At 39.1% G+C, this 19,039-nt stretch overlaps 2 protein-coding genes across 2 annotated transcripts; one reads left to right on the forward strand and one right to left on the reverse strand.

The window, feature by feature from the left end:
* Positions 1-1,862: 1,862 nt before the first annotated feature.
* Positions 1,863-3,647, reverse strand: LOC104436792 (equilibrative nucleotide transporter 8). Its single transcript, XM_010049652.3, has 2 exons — positions 2,962-3,647; positions 1,863-2,712 (listed from the first exon to the last, which is right to left on the reverse strand). The coding sequence occupies exons 1-2, from the start codon at positions 3,461-3,463 to the stop codon at positions 2,018-2,020; spliced, it is 1,197 nt and encodes a 398-aa protein (XP_010047954.2). The 5' UTR covers positions 3,464-3,647; the 3' UTR covers positions 1,863-2,017.
* A 4,327-nt stretch (positions 3,648-7,974) lies between these two features.
* On the forward strand, positions 7,975-16,433 carry LOC104436917 (nuclear pore complex protein NUP1). Its single transcript, XM_010049772.3, has 7 exons — positions 7,975-8,437; positions 10,193-10,254; positions 10,890-11,065; positions 11,674-11,887; positions 13,720-14,025; positions 14,687-15,379; positions 15,744-16,433. The coding sequence occupies exons 1-7, from the start codon at positions 8,035-8,037 to the stop codon at positions 16,176-16,178; spliced, it is 2,289 nt and encodes a 762-aa protein (XP_010048074.2). The 5' UTR covers positions 7,975-8,034; the 3' UTR covers positions 16,179-16,433.
* Positions 16,434-19,039: the final 2,606 nt, after the last annotated feature.

A 19,039-nucleotide genomic window follows, 5' to 3' on the forward strand; every position in this document is an offset into this window, starting at 1 on the left:
TTCAATCAGGCACCGTATATCTGATGCTGTCACGGATCATAAATAAATCTTTTTTTTTTGGTTAATACCTTAAAAAACCTCAAACTGGTACACATATGATAAATTTACCCAAAATTATTTTTTTGACCATGAAAAACCCCAAACCTGGTATAACGTGACAAATTTACTCGACTAACTATAAACAACCATAACCGGTACATTTATGACAAATTTACCCCAAATTAATTTATTTGACTACAAAAAAAAAATCAAACCGGTAAATTTGTGACTAATATACCATCCGAAAAATTAGATTAATACCACAAAAAAATCACAAAAATTATAAACTATGACAAACAGAGTGTAAAATCTCAAATTGATATACCGGTCAATTGTCACGTGTTATTTAACTTTCCTTTAACTAAAACTAATAGAGGGTAAATTTGTCACAAGTGTACCAGTTTAGGGTAAATTTGTCAAAGGTATACCAATTTTGGGTTTTTGGTGGTCAAAAAAATAGTTTGGGGTAAATTTGTCACATGTGTACCAGTTTAGGGTTTTTCAAGATATTAACCCTTTTTTTTTTTGTTACAGTCCAATATCGACTATCGTGGAATATTTTTTTTTCAGGTAAAATAATTTGTAAGTTACGATATTTTATAGGACTAATATCACAAAAAATCCTAAATTAGTGTGCATGTGACAAATTTTTTAAAACTAATTTTTTGATTATTAAAAATTAAAACTATACATTTATGATAAATTTATTTTTCATATTTTTATTAAATTTTACCATCAAATTATGAGTTGAATGACTTTACAATTGACGAGTATATCAATTTGAAATTTTACCCTTTGTTTATCATATTGTATCGGTTTATAATTTTTTTGATAATAATCAATTTAATGGAAATTATTGAATGACAAATATGTTATAAATGTATCAATTTTGATTTGTTAGTGGTTTGTCACATGCTTACCAATTTGAGATTTTTGGTATAAAAATTTAATTAAAGGTAAATTTGTCATGAGTGTAACAATTCAGAATTTTTTGTGGTATTAACCCATTTCATAATATCATGTTTGAAGTTTTCCTTTTATTACGTGCTGAATAACGATTAAAAAAATGAAATGACTTACTAAAACCATTTATAACTCGGGGGCTCCATGCCCTCGGCACCTTACATGGGCCGCCTTTTCTTTTTCAACCAAGGAGGGTGAGAAATATGAATGAAACTCCAATTTCTTATCTGTTTAGAATGATTTATTTTTGGTTGTAAACTTTCTCTAAATATTGCGCCTTTTACACTTTCATATAATGTAGCGGAAGCACTTGATACCCTTCAGAAAAAGGGGTTCTGATTTTGACCAGTAAAATTATATTTATTTTATTAATAATCTTTCGATATTTAAATTTCTTTTTCATTATAGAGAAAAGGCCACATATAAAAGCAATAAAATATTCAGTTTTCTTAGACTCAAAAAGCTACTTTCGTTTTTTAATTTGAAGAAAAGGTCATCACCATTCACTAACTGGAGCTGCTTTCTGTGTGACTAGACTGGCTTCAGCTGACGTTGCTGATTCATTGCAATATTTCGCTGAATTCGAGCCCGTGAATCATAAGCTCTAAAAGCTGCTTAGGAGATGGAGTTCGATATAGTGCTCGTGGTCTAACTCTCGGTATTGTTTTGCTGATTTTTCTGTCGATGTGATCCGTAGCCAATTCAAATTTTCGTCCCTTAAGTTGCTATTTAGCTTGCAAACCATATGGTTCAACCTAGTAATACTAGTTCACTTTGTACATTCTTTAGATGTCCGGCATCATGCCATCTAAATCTGAGTTGTGCTGCTGATATTTGATGTCACCTGCATTTTGCCAATAGAGAGGATGAATAAGAGTTTATTCCTGCATCTTTCAACATCCGTTGACCATAACATTCTAGGACTCATTTTACCAAAAAAAAAAAAACATTCTAGGACTCTAATCAATTCTTGGTGCAAAGAGCATTCAGCTTGACTAGTTCTCTCGACTAAAGCCTAAATGATCCAAAACCAGCCAACGATTGAACCACCGACCAACCCAATTCCCAGAAACACGACCATCATGATCGCGGCAAACTCTGCCTCCGAAGCTGGCACCGTCTTCGGCGTCAGAATCATTAGGACGCTCGTGAGGTAACCATTTGTTAACCCGAGCATGAATGTCAATGTGGCCATCGGACCTTCGGTTTTCAACCAGTCGGGGCCGTGGAGGAAAACATAGAAGAGGGGATAGAATAGAAGCCTGGAGATGCAACCCCATGTCGCCTTCTTCAGGCTCTTCATGACGTAGATCGCAGTCAGGGACTTCCCTGCTAAATCAGCAACATTGTATATCGTGATCAGCAAAACAGGATACCAATTGTGGAGAACCTCGGATTTCAAGTCCTCTGCGATGAATCCAGGAAAAATGGACAGTGTCACTAGATATATCGTGACTATGCCGAAAGCAGGGAGCCAGATTTTCTCGGCTACGACCCAGAGCTTCAGCCTTGAGTATTGGAGATTGTCCTGATGAAACGTGTAATGCTGGCGAGCGACTGGCAACTTGTGCAGCAGGTTGGAGCACACAAGGCACAGGAGCAGAATGAAGGTGCTCACTATGAAATAGAAGTGAGCGCTGGTCCGGAGACCTTGCGGATTCTGTGGAAGAGAGGCTTTTGTGATTATCCTCAGGATTGAAACCAGAACTCCTGTCGACACCAACAGATGCATATGGTTAGGTGAAGTCGACATCCGCTTGCATGTTCAAAAATTGCTTTCGATGATTTCTCAATTTTTCGTTGATGATTTGTATCTATGAATCATGTTAGGGGCAATGCTAATCCTAGTGACTGAGTCATAGAACCTTTGAATGCTAATAGAAATGTCCCTGGATCTCGGGAAAAACAATGGCTCTGCTAATGATTAAGAAGCAACATTAGGAAGTCACAAAAACTGACCTGAGGAAGCTGTTCCGGCGAACACAGCCTGCATGTACTGTTTTGGCAATTTCCCGGCGGATCCAATCAAGCTTCCTCCTATCAACCCATCGGCTAATCCGCACATGACCACTGATGAAACTGTGACAGCATACGCCACTTTTCCTCCTCTTTTCGTGGCACTGCCACCACCTGAAGTCCAATCTATGATTGGAGCCACCATCAGAGATAGAATAAACAACGAAAACCCCACATTCATCCTCGTCCTGAGGCTCAACTTCCTGCTCCATCCGCCCAAGCTCACCACCACGACCAAAACCAGCACCGACGAGCTCATGTACCCGACTGAGAAGACCCTCTCGATATGCTCGGCAGGATAGAGATGACCGAAGTAGTCCACGGCAGTGATAAATGCATTCCAAGGAAGCAAATTCCCGGCACCTAACAAGAAATGGATGATATAAGCAAGCTTGCAGGTGTCTAGTGGCTGAAGATCATCTCCAGGACCCTTCAAGCTCTCCATGTCTTTTTTTTAACTTGGACTCTCCCTCAACAGTTCTAGAAATTTGAAGTGGAATTTGAGCACACACAAGTAAGGGAGCCTTGGCATACTTTTAAAGTGATCTTTGATTGGAGGGGCATTAGAGGGAAAAGCAAAAGCCCTGTCTTGACAAGATGTTGGGATGGTGATACTTGCAATTGTAAGCCACAATCAGAGGGAGGGAATTAGAGTAAGAGCCGGTGAGGCCCCTATTTGACAGCTCGTGTCTATGTGTTTTTTGGGCCAAGGATTTGATTGATGGGTTAGGATTTGGAATAAGTGCAAGCTGGTGCATGTACAAGAATTGTGTGTGCCCGTTGTGGGGTCACCAATGGATGGGCGGTATTAGAAGTACTCTCTGAGTCCTAGTTGTCCTGCTAGACGTAGGAATATGATTGTCAAAATAATTGACCTCTGCAAGAATTTAAACTTATACCTCCTTTCTTTCTTTTTGAGTTCATCACTGACATCACCAATCACATGTTTATGAGTCGTCGAAAACCCACAATATCATCAGCTTTATTACATATACTGACCGTGAAAGTAAAAGTCTTTTTCACATTCACGGCTCAATATTCCTAGAGAAGATTGCTTTAACAACTCTTTGAATAGGCGAATGTCACGTTACTAGGATGCCTCGTGAGGTTGTGCAGATACTCTACTTTTTCGGATAGGAGTTTGGCAATAACATGGAAAAGAACATCTGCTCCATGTGCTCAGATACCTTCTCACTAAATCCCAATTTATACGAGAGTTATCTTTACACGATTCCTCGCTCATTTTTGCATTTGGCATGATCGGCTTTTGATCTATGTTTTTTCTTTGTCGAAAGGGTTGCAGTCACTTTCTCCTACTGCACAAGGTAACAGAAAAGGGCTTAGGCGTGGCCCCTGAGCTTGCTCAGGGAAAGACACAAATAGGTCACCATCTTGAAGAGATTATTCAAAGAGAACAGATCCGAAAAGCAGGTTCTCGTCAAATGGGGAGCTTAGGCGTGCATTAGAGGTTGCCTCAGTTGATTAGATTAGCCTCCATAGATTTGCTTGAGCAACTTTGATTCTGTACCTCTCAAATATGACAATATCATCCAAATCATTTCATTGAAACAGGCCAATCTGCTTTCAAGACATCATTTAAAACATTCAAGTCACTTCAGAGAGCATAGACCTTGACATATTTGTATTGTGATTGATTTTGTAATTTACATCGCTATTTTGTTTTGTTTATAATGGATATGGGAATCTCCCTTGGCAAAAGAAAGCTTCATTGAAACAGGCCAATTTACTTTCAAGACATCATTCAAAACATTCAAGTCACTTTAAAGAGCATAGACCTTGACACGTTTGTATTGTGATTGATTTTGTCTATTAGGTCGCTATTTTGTTTTGTTTATAATGGACGTGGGAATCTCCCTTGGCAAAAGAAAGCTCCATGTCCACCAACGTTGCTTTGACACCTGTAATTCAATCATGACCTTTCTTTCTTCCCATTTGCTACTCAAATTTCATCTTCCATGTTAAAGGATGGGACCTACACAAATAAAAGGCATGTCTAGTCGCCCAACATATAGGAATTCCCGCGGTAAATATCGAAAAATATGCGCCCGGGAATCAATCTGCACGATGTGGTGTTTCAGCATCTAATCATAATCGGATGCGGGAAGGTGGCATTGTTATTGCACCAACAAGAAATAACAAGTTCATGCACACAGCCTGTTGCTTCGTTTGGTTTGCTGCACAAGCATGCTTGGTTTACTGATAAGACTCCTGTTGAAGACTAGCCATGTAAATGGTTATTACAGCCTGAGGAACGGGAAAGAGTTTGGTCCTGTAGTTGGAAAATTCTAGCAAAAGAGGCAACACAGATAGGAGGGAGTTTTGATTGGTACAGCAATGGGTTACACACTTGATGACAGGCATGACAAGAAATGTGGTTATGATGAGCCCCTAGGGATTAGGCAATTCACTATATTACCATGTTAGTGGCAGCCCTTTTACTAAAAATTCCTATCTTATCAGGTCTACTGCTCAATTAAACTGTCATTCTCTTTGATCGTTTACTCCGATATAGTGAGTGAACATTCAAATAAATTTTTCCTTGTCGAAGTGCCAACTCACTCATTCGGAGTAATTAAACTAATCCTTAATCCCCCAATTCTACCGGTAGCTTTCCTTTATAATTGAGTGTAGCTTTATTCCTTCACTAGGATTTTGGGTCCAAACCTTGACTTCCATATCCCAATCAGCGTAGAATCAAATGCACTCCTAGGATCAAGGATGAACACATGCTTGATCGAAATTCTTATTCGACCCGCAACGTCGACTTAGATCAAGATTCATTTTAAGGTGGGCGTTCTTATTGTTACTGCACCGACAAGAAACAACAAGATCATGCACACAGCTTATTGCTTCCCTCGGTTTGCCGCACAAGCATAGCTGGTTTGCTAATAACGCTCCTGTTCAAGAGTAGCCATGTAAAATGGTCGCTGAAGCCTGAGGAATAGGAAAAAGTTTGGCCCTGTGAGTTGGAAAATTCTAGCCGATGAGGCAACGCAGACAGGAGGGAGACGTGATGGGTACAGCAGTGGGTTTGACATTTGATGACAGGCACAGCAAGAAAGTGTGCTTATGATGAACCCCTAGGGATTAGGCATTTCCAAAGCCCCCACTACAGAAAAGCATCAAGAGGGGCAGACAAGCCTCTGCTTTATTTCACGGGAGTCTTCATTTTGCATCAAATCAAACTGATCAGATCATGAACATCTTTCGGTAAGTCGGTTCTGGTTTCAAAAGTCCACCAAGGCATCATTTGCTAGATTATCTTTTTTCCTTCTAGGGTAGTTGGTGATGATTGTTGTAACGCTATCGTTTGTACTTGGAATCTTTTTGGTGAATAGGCAAAAGGGTTAATTGAAAAAAAAAAAAAAAAGAAGATCTGGAGCTTTCTTGTTGGGTAAACACTACAAATTGCAATAGCCAGAAAAGCGAAAAAAACAAAAAAGAATAATAACAGCATCAGATTCAGCCATGCGCAGAAACGGCTACTTCAGCCTGTACTGGGAATTAGATTCCGCCATGCCTGGTCTGAAAACAGACCCCTACGAGACCATTGGCTGCTCCTCGAGTGCGACATGGGAATTTTGTTAATTCATTCGTCGATTGTGCCGTGTGTGTGCAGACCCGAGTCTATTCATTTCGTTTTGAGATGCAATGTCAAGTGAGATACTTTTTGTACAAAGTTTCATTTGATGGGCAATGCCAATTGAGACCATACGGTGTTGGTTGGACGGGCCCTACATAGTACATGATTGAGATTGCTTTCCGACTTATTGAAAAGGGCGAAGGAGACATCAAATGTCTTTTTCATTGTTCTTTCACCTTGCGCAGTGCATATGCTCCATTTACTCTCTTCTCTCTTTTCTTGCATCCTTTTCCACTTCTCCCTCTTTTTGAAATCCCTAAATCTAAATTCATTCGCGAATTGTAGTTGCCTCGGTCATAGCCATGACTAGTGGTCACTCGTGGGTAGTTGTTTGCAAATCATAGCCATAAACAGGTTGTCTTTTGGGAGTCCTCGATAGTGAGACCATGTGATATGCTTCTTGTGGCCTTTTTCATCAGCTTCCACTATGCATCCTCGTTGTGGTCATTCTTGAGACGGGCTAGCACAATTGGCCACAATACGGTTGTGACGTCCCGACTCACGGCCGTGACAAATTTCTTTGTAGATAAGAATGCTAAGTCTTTACTACTATCTCTGAACAATGAATGTGGATCTTAGCGGATCTTGCGTACTCCCTCTTTGATTAGTACTTGCCTTGGAAAGATGATAGCTTTTTAGAGACAATGAAATTCAACTTTTCAGGCATCACTATCTGACATACCAAATTGCTTCAATTTTCCACAAGAATATGGACAGGGTTGATTTTGTTTTATTGAATAAATTTGAAAAACTTTCTTGCCAATGAAACTTGAAACCATGTATTACTTTCACATTTCGATTATACATTGATGCACATAGGAAAATTGATCAATAATTTTATTTTATTTTATTTTGATTAATGAGTTTGAAGATGTTTTAAATATGCTCAATTATGTCGATTCCTTTAATGTTAATATATTGTTGAATTTGGTTTCCTTAATTTGGCAATAATTTCCTAAATCAATGGGATTTATATCCTTCACTTTAAGCTAACACCAAGATTATAGATTCCACATTTTTCTCAAGCAAGACTAGTCAAAATAGAAATTGCGAATTCAACTTTGACTAAGCACAAAATCATTTTGAAGGAATCAAATCAAATTGGCAATTCCTGGTGGTTAAAAATTTATTACTATAAATGATTGAGATATTGTTAAAATCATACGCGGCGGCTCTTAATTTTATTTTAAAAACTGATGACGTAATAATCCAAACTGATAAGCTAAAAATTCGGGGCGGATCGAAAACATATAATTTTGGAAAAGCCGAAATAATTTAGCCGCAGACGACCCAAAGTAACCCCGCTCTCTCTCTCTCTCTCTCTCTCTCTACACTCGAGAAGTTCGCCGCCGATGGAGAACGACGGGGAGGCGGCGGCGGCGGCGGTGGCGGCGGCGACGGCGACGTCGCATCAGGCGGAGCCCGGCAGGGGCGCCGGAGGAAAGATGAGGAGGCCTCCGAACCGCAACCCGCGGGCCACGCCCTACGCCCGCCCCAATTCGAGCAAACCTCAGGCCGTTGCCGTCGGCGGCGGGGGCGGTGGCGGCTGGTTGTCGAAGCTGGTGGATCCGGCGTACCGCCTGATCTCCGGCGGCGCCACCCGCATATTGCCCTCGCTTTTCTCGAGGTCGCCTGCCCCTGCTTCGCTCCCTCCTCTCCATGACGACGACGACGACGACGACGACGACGACGACGACGACGGCAGCGACGACGACGGCAGCGACGACGACGACAGCAGCGACGACGACGGCGACGGTCTGTTAATCTCTCCTCGGTTTGCGCTTTTCCAATCTTCGCTGCCTGTAGTTGTTCTCGTGTGCTTTGGTCAGTCGGCATGAAGTTTTCCCGCTTTTTGATTAATTCCCGTGATTAGGGTTTTTTGTTTGCTTCTGCTCTATTCAAGAGAGGTTTCCGGTACTGTCTATTTTGGTACGTAATGGAAGCACGTTGTCCATTCCTTGGTGATTTGAAGTAATTTCTTTCTCTTTGTTTATGCTCTTTTTTCAGTGATTGAAGAAGAGAAATTAAGTGTTGAGATGATTAGAGAGAAAAAAAGCGATGAAATTTGCTAAAATGTATTGCTTACTGTTGTTATGCATACAAGTAAATGTATAAATCTTTGAAAGTAGCGTCTCAAATTTAGTATCTTTACCATCTCCCACTGCATATAGAAACTCTGCTTTTGAAAAAATCCCAGCCTTGCCTAATGCGCTTCCAAAGCCTGATTTTTATGTGCTTGTTGACTAGATTTAGTTATCCTCTCTGTATCTTCCAAACCAAATTCGCAATCTGTTCCCTCCTCCAATGACTGGTTTTCTCCACATTAAATCTCCACAGCCATTTTTGAAGGAAAGCTTTATTTACAAGAATCAGTGCTTTACCCCCAACCCCCCATTGACAACTGTTGGTGCTACAATATTCCAATTAACTAGATGAGATTTCGGATTGCGATCCTAATCTAATACATAAATTACTTATTTCAGTATTCAAGGACTAAAGAAAATAGAGTGGGAACTGTAAGAACCAAAGTTTGGTCATACAACTCACTATGCAAATCTAGACTCCATTATATGCGTGTCTTTTTAATGCTCTTTTCCATGTCAGCAATATCTGATAATGAAAAATAGATATGTTCTCTTCATTATTAGAATCTGTCTATGGAGTGGTTTCTGTTTCGGGGGACGTGCTTCTAACGTACAGAAGTTGTTTATGACTATGAGAAGTCTTCAAGGATTACAGTTAAACAAAAAGGATGGTGTATGACCGAATAAAAGTATTAGGGATCAATTATACAACAAGAAAAATTTCATTTGGTTTTTGTGCACTCCTACTGTCAAGAATGCTTGTTTTTGTATGGCTGATCTTGTCAGCCACCATCTTGCATTGATTTTCTTCTATTGCAAGGGAATTTGCTTTGTATTGCTAGCTTGATTTTCTTTGTTGAGGAAGTTTAAAGGTGAACTATGCGTTCAAGGTATACTTTTACTTTAAACATTCAAAATTTGATTTTTGTTTAATATCAAACTCCCCAATTCTTTTAAAGCATATAAATGCTGACATTTTGATTCATGCAGATTTTTCCTCTGTGATTTTTGAGAATATATATATTTTAATTTAGGCAACTCAAAATAAGTTTCTAAGCTGCCCCTAGCTTGAGATAACTGATTCTCTGCTTGTCCGATGTATGTACTCCCTTCTGGGCAGCTGTGGAGTGCATTTCCTGCTCAAGATAATTTCTTATGTTCACTTTGCATATATTCAGTTCTTGTTTCTTTTATGTATAGCTGTTTCTCGACATAGTATGTTATTCTCTTCCGGGCAGTTATAGTGTGCGCTCCTGCTTGTGATTTGCATGTGGACTGTATATCATCCTCCCTTTATTTTAGTGCGTCCTCTGGTTATATCTTGGAATGTGACCTTTGTAACTTCAATATTCAGACTTGCTTAGATAGCTATTTCTGTATGCTATGCCATGTTCATATTTTCAATCGGTGTGATGTTCTGTTATAGATAAGTTGAAGAGAGAGATTGATCAAGATGTTAGAGGGAGTAACCATGAAGGCAATTCAGATGTAAGTTACTGAATAGCTCTTGTTCATGTTGAGGCACTCCAGATTGTATTCTGGTTAATAATCTTGCAAATTCTTTCATGATTTCTGGATCTTGCATTTTCTAGGATATTGCATGAGGTCTTTGTTGTTCTGGTTGACTGGGTTCATTCTGAAATAGTTTTATAATTGTGAAGTTACTGAACAAAAAGAGTGGCTGATGGTGCCACGTAAAAGTATTATTTTCCAAGCACTGCAACTTTGTCCCTATGTTCTTCATCGCCGTGTCATTTTTGTTCATGTTTTCTTTTGCCAAAATTCAAGTGATTCTGTCAAATAACATATGTGGCGCACCATTATCATATATTTCTGGGTAAAGATGCATGCTTTCCTGTCATGTTTTCAAGGAAATCATCGTTTCCTACACGTGACACCCTTGCTCGTGTGGCTCTATATGCACACGGCTTTTGAGGTCAGGTGTTTGGATTAACTATCTTGTCCCAAAAGTAGCTTCCAACATGTGCTTATCTCCATCAAATGAAAGGTATACGTCTTTCTAATGACAGACGTTGTTTTATTTTAATCTCATAGTTTTCTACCATTGGCTTCATTTGTCTTTCTTTTTAATATAATGTTGATGATGTTCTTATAATATGCAGCTGGGTTTATCAAGATCAGCCAAAGTAGAAAATGCTGTTGCGTCTGATCTACCAAAAAGAATTGTGTTTGATGGGTACAAAGAATTCAAAACAACAGAAAACAAAGTAACTGACCCTCCAAAAGATGGTACCTTTCCTGAAATTGAGCAGCTGATTAGAGGAAAAATGTTCTCCAGGTAAATCAATCTTTTGTCTAAAGGTTAAATGTACTATGTACTAAATTGTCCTGGTGCACGTTAACCTGTGAAGTGCTTCGTCTTTTTGAGTTCATGCACATGTATCTCTTTTCTGAAAAGTCATTCGCGATAATTTATTGTGCAATTTTATCTTTTGAGAAGTTTTGTTGTCTTACCTTTAGGTTCTTTAGTGAGGGAGGGGAAGGGTAAAGATCAGAATGATGACCTCTTAGGTGTTGGTGAGGGGGAAGTACCACCAGGCCAAACCTTGTTTCTGTAGTTTGTTCTGAATTGTATACCTTTTGCAGAGAGTTTCCTTCTTTCTTCTGGTAAATTGTCTGTTTCAAATATGCGCCTGCAACAACTTAAAGTGGGCAGGTGGAAAATGGTGGAAGGAAAATTTGGTTTTGTTGGAAAAATTTCAACCTGCTTTTTAGAAATTACTTTGTCCTTTACTCTTTAATGGCTTATTAATCTTGCACAGTAATTCTGGTTGACAATGTATAATTGATAGGGACTCTGAAAGTTAACCAACAAGATTTGTACATAATACTATTCAGGGGATGTCTTTTTTGTTCCATGCCTTGATGGTTTTTATCATCATGCAGCGATGAAATTAGTCGTCTGACTGAGTTATTAAAATCAAAGTCTGTTGATCCACCAAAGATGAAGGAAAGGGAGAACAACTCTGAAATGAATGCTGTGGGTGAAGTTGAGGTCCGTGCAATTGTGCCTCACATTCCAAGCAAAACAAATGGGGGAGTGCAGGGAGTTTTGAACAGAGCTCTATGGGAAGTTTCAACGCCCCTTCATCATTCAAATGTAAGTAGAGTAGATTCTTCTATACATTTCTCTGTCAGAACATGTTTTCTCGAATGTTTGTGCTAGAGTACACAGGCATAAGGCCAATGAATTCGAAGCAACTTGTAAAGAATGCCATTGTTGTTTTAGATGTGAGCCAAGGATTCTCAGAATAGAATGACCTAGAGATCCCTTGAGTTAGAGAGAAAGTTACTGGATTGCTGTAATTCATATTTTGGCCATCATGACAGATAAGTTCCGTTGGCATCAATAGTTGGTAACTGATGCTTGGTCACTTGATGGTTTGGCAACTATCAAGATGTCTTATTATGAGGTTTGTGGCCTACATCTAATTATGTTGTATTCGTGAGTTTTCAGCAGTTTGAAATCTTTTTTACAGAGAATGTTGAAGGTAGCTTAATATTGGAAAAGCTGAAGGATAAATCTTATTTTTCCTTGGGATCTAAATAGCTTATTGAGATGACTATGGATACATGTGATTTTCTAGCATTCTTTGCCCCAACTTTGCCTCAAATTGTTTATGAAGCATAATGGAATTTCTGTTATGTGCTTTTGAAGTGTGTTTGATGAAGTGAATAGTATAGTAATGCTCTTCCTGCACCTCCACCATGCTTTTATTGGAAATAAATATTAGAAGGTATTCGAATGTGCCTTGGTACATAGCATTAGTGAGTCTTTGTTGGGGTTGATGACCTTTTGCTTCTTTTTAGTTTCTGCTAGCTGTTTTGTAAAATTTTATGGGACCGAAGCCAACTATTCTAAATGGTTAATTATTAGATGAAGGTGTGGTTTAATATTTAAGGGCATGCTTGGTTGTATTTAAACAAAAATGAAAAGACTCTGTTTTCTTTCCTACCAAAATTTTAAAAATATTATTCAAAGTTCAAAAAATTATGTAAAAGTTACATGTAAATTTACATTGCAACACTTGAGCGTTGTGAAAGTTTAAGGAGAATCAGATTTCATAAAAGTCGTGCATGAGTTGCAAGATTTAGATTAAGCAAATAGAAAAATTAAAAATTTAATCCAAACAGCCCCTAAATGGTTTAACAGTGCCCATCACACTTAGGTGTGACTTTGATGTAAGACTAAAGCGTGGAAATATATATGGGGAGGCAAATGAGGGATGTGGAAGGATTTGAATTCAGGATCTCATGCTATGGCACCCTGAGAAATTTTGTAGGATCACAACCAACCGATCTAATAGTTTAAACTATTAGATCATGGCATGATTAATTATTTAACTGGTCTAACATGTTTATTATTCTCCCTGTGTGTCGGGACATTTCCCAAATATAGTGTGGATTGCTTCTTGATGTCTGTAATGTTAAGGCATTTTATAGTGCCATCTTGTCTAATGAAGAGCATCAGATTGTCTCTTTGGTATTCTAACATAGGTATCCTATTAAATGTGTTGTGATGCCATCTCTCAAGTTTATAAGTTACTGAAATTTTTCTGCTGTTTTCACGTATGTTTATAAATAGCTAAATATCTGTATCCTTTTCAAAAAAACTACTCAAATAGTACTGCTTTTTATGCATGGAGTGATTTTCTTCAATTGAAGTGGAAGCCGTTGGTGCTAGCTCGTGAATTTTAATATGGTGTTAGCAGTGAAACTCTGTTTATTTATTTGTTGGTGATGCCTCTCTCTCTCTCTATATGTGTGTGTATATATATATGGGGAGGCCATCTAGACCGGATGAAGTTTTCTTCAGGTGTTAAGAGTTCCACTTCAGTCTGGGTATTGTTATCTTCTGTTGGCTTGAACCAAATTTAGAAAACTGGTAATGTTTGTTCTGACGATACTTATGGTGCTCTGAAAACTCTGCAGTTACGTGATGAAATCGGTGCTTCACCTGTCGACATTGCTAGAGCATACATGGGAAGTCGAGCATCAGAAGTTGGCTCTATTCTTAAAAGTAACCTGCCAGAAGATCCGAAAGCATTGCTTCGTGTGGATGGCTGTTTACAGAAACCTTATAGTCCATCGCCTCTACCCAAGTCATCTCTATGCTGGCCTGGTTCAGTAGTACAAGATCAGTATTTGACCCCACAGACTCAAAGAGGCAGACACGCGACTCCAAATTTCCGCAGAACCCCATATTCAAGACCTGTACATTCTATGTCCAAGTCTATGGTATGCAAAACATGTTCTATGAATTTTTAATATCGATTTGATCTGTAACATATGTGCCTGTCAATGTGGACATGCTCATCTGCTTGTGAAGCAAATAGAATACTCCTAATTGTTCTCCAATGACAAATGGGAGAAGTAAAGTCACCAGAGGCAGCTGCAACTGAGCTAATTGTTCTGGTTAATGACGTCTTATCTTTTATCAAGATGGTGTTGAAGTTAAAGGACAGATAGGAGTAATGGTGAAGTAGAAAATGAATGTCTATGTACTGTTTTGCCGTCTCTTTTGCACTCTAATATGTCATTAATCCAAATCAAAGCTGGGTCTGGGTGAGTACTTTTTCTGGCCGAGCATGGTGCGAGTGCGTGCTTTTTTGGAAGCAATTGGATCAGTTATCATGGCAATGAAAATTCTTTGTGAATATGGAATCAAGTTGAATGTCTCCTACGGCAGTAGTGATGAATATGAATCTTTGTTTTTGGATTTGTTTGTTTTTAGTCATAATTTAAATGTAATCAAATAATTAGCATTAAGATGCAAAACATACATCATAAGCTGACTCTTGTGGTTACTAAAATTGTGTTTTTCCATGCTTATAAGAGTGAAACCTATGATTCTGGTGAACTGAAATTGATTGTATTAGATTTGTTGGAATGCACGCAGGTTAGATTCAGAAATGATGAATTGCAAGGTGACCATGGATCCATAGGACCCATTCGTAGTTCAAGGCAAAAGTTCATCACTGGAAGTGCCCAAAAATTTAGTAGTTTTCCTTCTTTAGTTGGTTCTTCCCAGAGGGAAACAACTGACTTCCGCATGCCTTCTTTTCCTGCCTTCAACAAGAATATGGGGGCTGGAGGAACAAGTAGCAGTTCAAAACCTCAATCAGTGGAAAACAAGTCACTAAATTTTGAGGTTGGTGTCTCAACTGTTCCCACACATTCTATTCAGATGGCTAGAAAGATACTGGAGCATCTTGATAGAAGCATTCCAACTCCCAAGGATAAGGCTGCAGAGTTGAAGCAAGCCACTTTGAGGAAAAAATCTGAGTCTTCTGATGTTGCTTATTCAATGTCGAGTAGCGGTAATTTATCATATCTGTCTGCTTCTGTTAAATATGGCAAAGCAGACGAGACTAACCAGATGAATGCCGCTCTTTCAAATGGAGGTACAGGAACTCCATTTTTTAGAGTTCCAGCGGAAGAGAATGTTAACAAAACTGCTAATGCTGCAAAAGGACACTTGTCCAGTTTTGATGAAGATATTTGCAATGCTATCCCGGTTCCTGGAGTTAATGACACTGCTTCACTAGACTCTGGTGTGGCTGACAAGTTTGTCTCCAAGAGGACAGATAAGGTACCGCCTCAACTTTGCAATGGTTTTCTACCACAGAGAAAATTAAATTAACTGCGAATGGGTTTCCTCCCATTTTTATCAGCAATTTAGACCTTTAGCGGCAGTTAAGACATGAGTTGTTTAATATTAGATGCTCGCTCTGATTTAGAGCTGACAGGTGCCTACGGTATGATATTTGGTGAATGTCTTAACTGATTAGCTCTTTCTTTAAAACTATACTGATATTAGGAGACTAGCTGTCCTTTTTCAGTCATTTTTTGATGTGGAAGTTGATTCCACCCAAGTATATGAACACTGGCTTGTATTTACAGATATATGCTGAAAGATTCTCATATAGATGTCTTTCTGATTGGGTCATATGCAGGATGTCTCCAAGGAACTTCCAAGGTTTTCATACTCTCGTGGACATATGATACCAAAGAAACCGGCTTCAGGATCTAAAGCAGCTCTTCCGCATATTTCCATTGATAAGCCTCAAGTAAGGGCTGCGGTTTCTTCTGATAATAGCGCTGGGTTTACATTTCCCATTTCTGCTTCGCCTGGGATGTTTCCTGAGCCACCAACACCGTCCATCATGCCTCCCTCTTTTGTCGATAGTCTGGATCAACCAAAAGAGGATTCCGCCATTCCCTCTTACAAGTTCGGTCTGAGGAGGTCTTCACCTGCCCTTATCTTTTCTTTCCCTTCAACAAGCAATGCCTCAATTCCCAGTGACGCCTCAGATCTGAAATTTAATTTTGGATCCGATAAGAAGAGGATTTCTTTTAGTTCAGTCGGAAAAGATGCCATTTGCTTTTAAGTGTAAGACATATCTTTGGGTTACCTTCATCGAATTTCGTTATTTTTCTCCTTTTCAAAGAGAGAGTTTACCCGGCCATTTGAATCTATTTTCTACTTAGTTTGTGGTCATAGGACTTTGATTGAACATGCCACATGGGTGCATTTCAGAGCCACAAAATTGGCCTTTTATATATTGTTAATGTGGTCTATGGGGTTATCGATGCTTGATCAAAGCAAATATCACATTTTCACGAGCAGCCATAGACGTTATTAATCAGACTGTCTCTGGCTCTTGAAGATTAGTCTAGTATCACAAACTTTTGAGGCAAATCGTGCGAGCTCTTCTTCTTCTCCTTCGTTTCTTTACCCTGGAAGACAAAAATGGGGAGGAATGGGAAGCTGAGACGATTTTGCCATGTTTTAGGAAGATCGTCACGTGAAGGAGTGCTTTTTTATTATTATTTATGCCTGGGAAGTTAATGTGAAGTACTCAAGAATCAAGATATGATCCACAGTCGTCATCCATCGCTCTTATCTGGGCCTCACGGTTCTTGCTTCTCGTGATTGCAGAAGGATACAAGAAAGTGAGTTCAGTTCAACCATAATGAAATTTCACGCTGTGAGATTTGCATAACTGGTTACTGGTTAGAAGGTTGATTTACTGGGTTCACGACTCCGGTTCTCCATCTTATTCATAGGACGGCTAGTCACGCTTGTTGGTTTCGTTAACAAATACTTAAAAACAAATTTTGCCCGCCCAAGGCCTGGAACAATGTAAAATCTGACCCTACATGGAGAAAACAGTAGATAGACTGACGGGGTAAGCCCACTTTTTGCACGGTCCAGTCGACGTGTTTCAATATCTCAAAATTTCTACTATGCCCGTCCATGAGGAGGGTTTAGGAGCATTATGGGAGCGACACGCGGCGCGGGTTCCGACCACTGGGTGACGAACGTGCTGTCGTTCACAGAACATGATGCCTCATGGGAGTCACATGTTCCCATCCGATGACTCACGGAAGAGGGAGGAAAGAACTTATCACCTTGCGTCTGTGCTAGAAACCCAAACCCATGTGGTGAGAGAGAGGGTAGTTGGGCCCTGTACCAGAAATTTGCAATCAGTCTGAGCAATTCTGTGGATGGGTCCCAATCAAAAGGGTGCTGTGTCCTCTTGTAGGAACACTAGGGATCAAGGCATAAAAAGATTCCAAAGAGCAAGCAAGTGCGTGAGAGAAGGGGGAGAAATCAGAGAGAGAGAGAGAGAGAGAGAGAGAGAGAGAGAGAGGAGCAGAGAGAGGGGGCCGGGGGACATCAGAATTGAAATTGCATGCTTTGATCAGACATTGAGCTTGACGTTTCAGATTCTAATTGTCAGAAATAGGTGGGCAGCGCAATGCAGTGGGAGAGATGGAGAGCAGCCCTTCCTACCTAATTTTTTTTTATAGATAATTGAAGTGCGACGTGAGTCAATGCATGTAAATCCTTTAAATTATTTTTTTTCTCAAATAAAATTCACATAATTAAAGATTGGGATGCATTATGCTCGTATGTAAGAACACACATGAAAAATGTCTCATCCTTAAGGCTGTTGAGCCATGGCTCCATCCAGTACATAAAATTGGAGATCGAACTCCTAGGGAAAATTTATCATTGTCAATGCATTGTTTATCTTGTATTACTGGTGCATTGAAAATGTAAAATGTTATATGAAGGGATTCTTTTAATAATTACTTAGAAGCACTCCTTGACAAAAACTCTCTTTTATGTATTTCTGTTAAATGATATATAGCTTCTCTTTTCTTTCAAAAACAAAAAGAGAGGAAGAAAAACATTTTTTGGGTGCTTTCTGAATTCTGATAAAAGCAGCATATGCCAACTTGTAATCTGCTATGTTATCTCTGTTCAAAAAAAAGAAAAAAAGTATGCTATGTTATCTTAGACCAAAAAAAAAAAAAAAAATCTGCTATGTTATCCCACATTGTTGATCCCGAGGTGCCCCGATGGTTTTTATTCTCTCCTACCTTTTTCTTCCCCCTCCCCCGCTAACCCTACCTTTTTCTCTTTTTCCCATTTTAAAGCTGTACGGTCTCACCTACAAGCACCTGCATATATCTTCCCCCATATTTTGGTTTGCTGGGAACTAGGCTTACAACATTTTGATTTTGTCAGCCGTTCATAGAAAACTTTTGAAATGTTCGCAAAGAATGACATTTTGTATAGGAAGTACGATAAAATGAATTTTAACATGACATTTTTAAGACGATGAATTAGTCCGTCGAGGGTTCATAAAACCCTTAAAGCAAGGGAGATTTTTCTTTCTCTCCTTTCCTATTGTTTTTATTTTCTGTTTATGCAAGACCTTGTCCACAATGTAATTGAGGCTTACTTGCTGTGGGTTATGAGTTTGCGAGTTTATGGGAAAATACATTAACAGGAACATGCGTTATTTCTGCTTCATAAAAATTGGGAAAACTCAATATTGCTTGCCTCCCATCTACAGTAATTTCTTATAACTTTCATGACATAAATCATATAGCATGATGATGTAGTATCATGGATATTCTCAATTTCGAAAGTTGTGTATATTATTATGAATAAAGAAGAATATTTCAGTAGCTAGTAATACCTGTCTGTAAAGCCTAGCAATAAATTAACAGAAGATATACTCAGGGCGGACTCTCTTCTTTGCAAGGCATTTTGGTGGCTTGAAGTGCCCTCTGTCTCACTGGTATCTTCTCTCTCCACAGCTAGTCTCGTTTGGCTCACGGATTTTGAGGTTTTAGGACCAAAAAGTTAAGAAGTGACAGCTTATACAGTTTTGGTAAGGGCCAAAAAGAGGCATTTATGAGAAAATAACAAGTTAGTCCGGATCAAAAGTCA

Source organism: Eucalyptus grandis, chromosome 3, assembly GCF_016545825.1.
Source record: "Eucalyptus grandis isolate ANBG69807.140 chromosome 3, ASM1654582v1, whole genome shotgun sequence".
Classification (NCBI taxonomy): domain Eukaryota; kingdom Viridiplantae; phylum Streptophyta; class Magnoliopsida; order Myrtales; family Myrtaceae; genus Eucalyptus; species Eucalyptus grandis.

Excerpts from the sequence above, each read along its gene's own strand:
- LOC104436792 (XM_010049652.3), bottom strand. The coding sequence starts at position 3,463 with ATGGAGAGCTTGAAGGGTCCTGGAGATGATCTTCAGCCACTAGACACC. Across the intron at positions 2,713-2,961 it reads CGCCGGAACAGCTTCCTCAG|GAGTTCTGGTTTCAATCCTG; the intron begins GTCAGTTTTTGT and ends TGGTGTCGACAG.
- LOC104436917 (XM_010049772.3), top strand. The coding sequence starts at position 8,035 with ATGGAGAACGACGGGGAGGCGGCGGCGGCGGCGGTGGCGGCGGCGACG. Across the intron at positions 14,026-14,686 it reads ATTCTATGTCCAAGTCTATG|GTTAGATTCAGAAATGATGA; the intron begins GTATGCAAAACA and ends GAATGCACGCAG. Across the intron at positions 15,380-15,743 it reads TCTCCAAGAGGACAGATAAG|GATGTCTCCAAGGAACTTCC; the intron begins GTACCGCCTCAA and ends GGTCATATGCAG.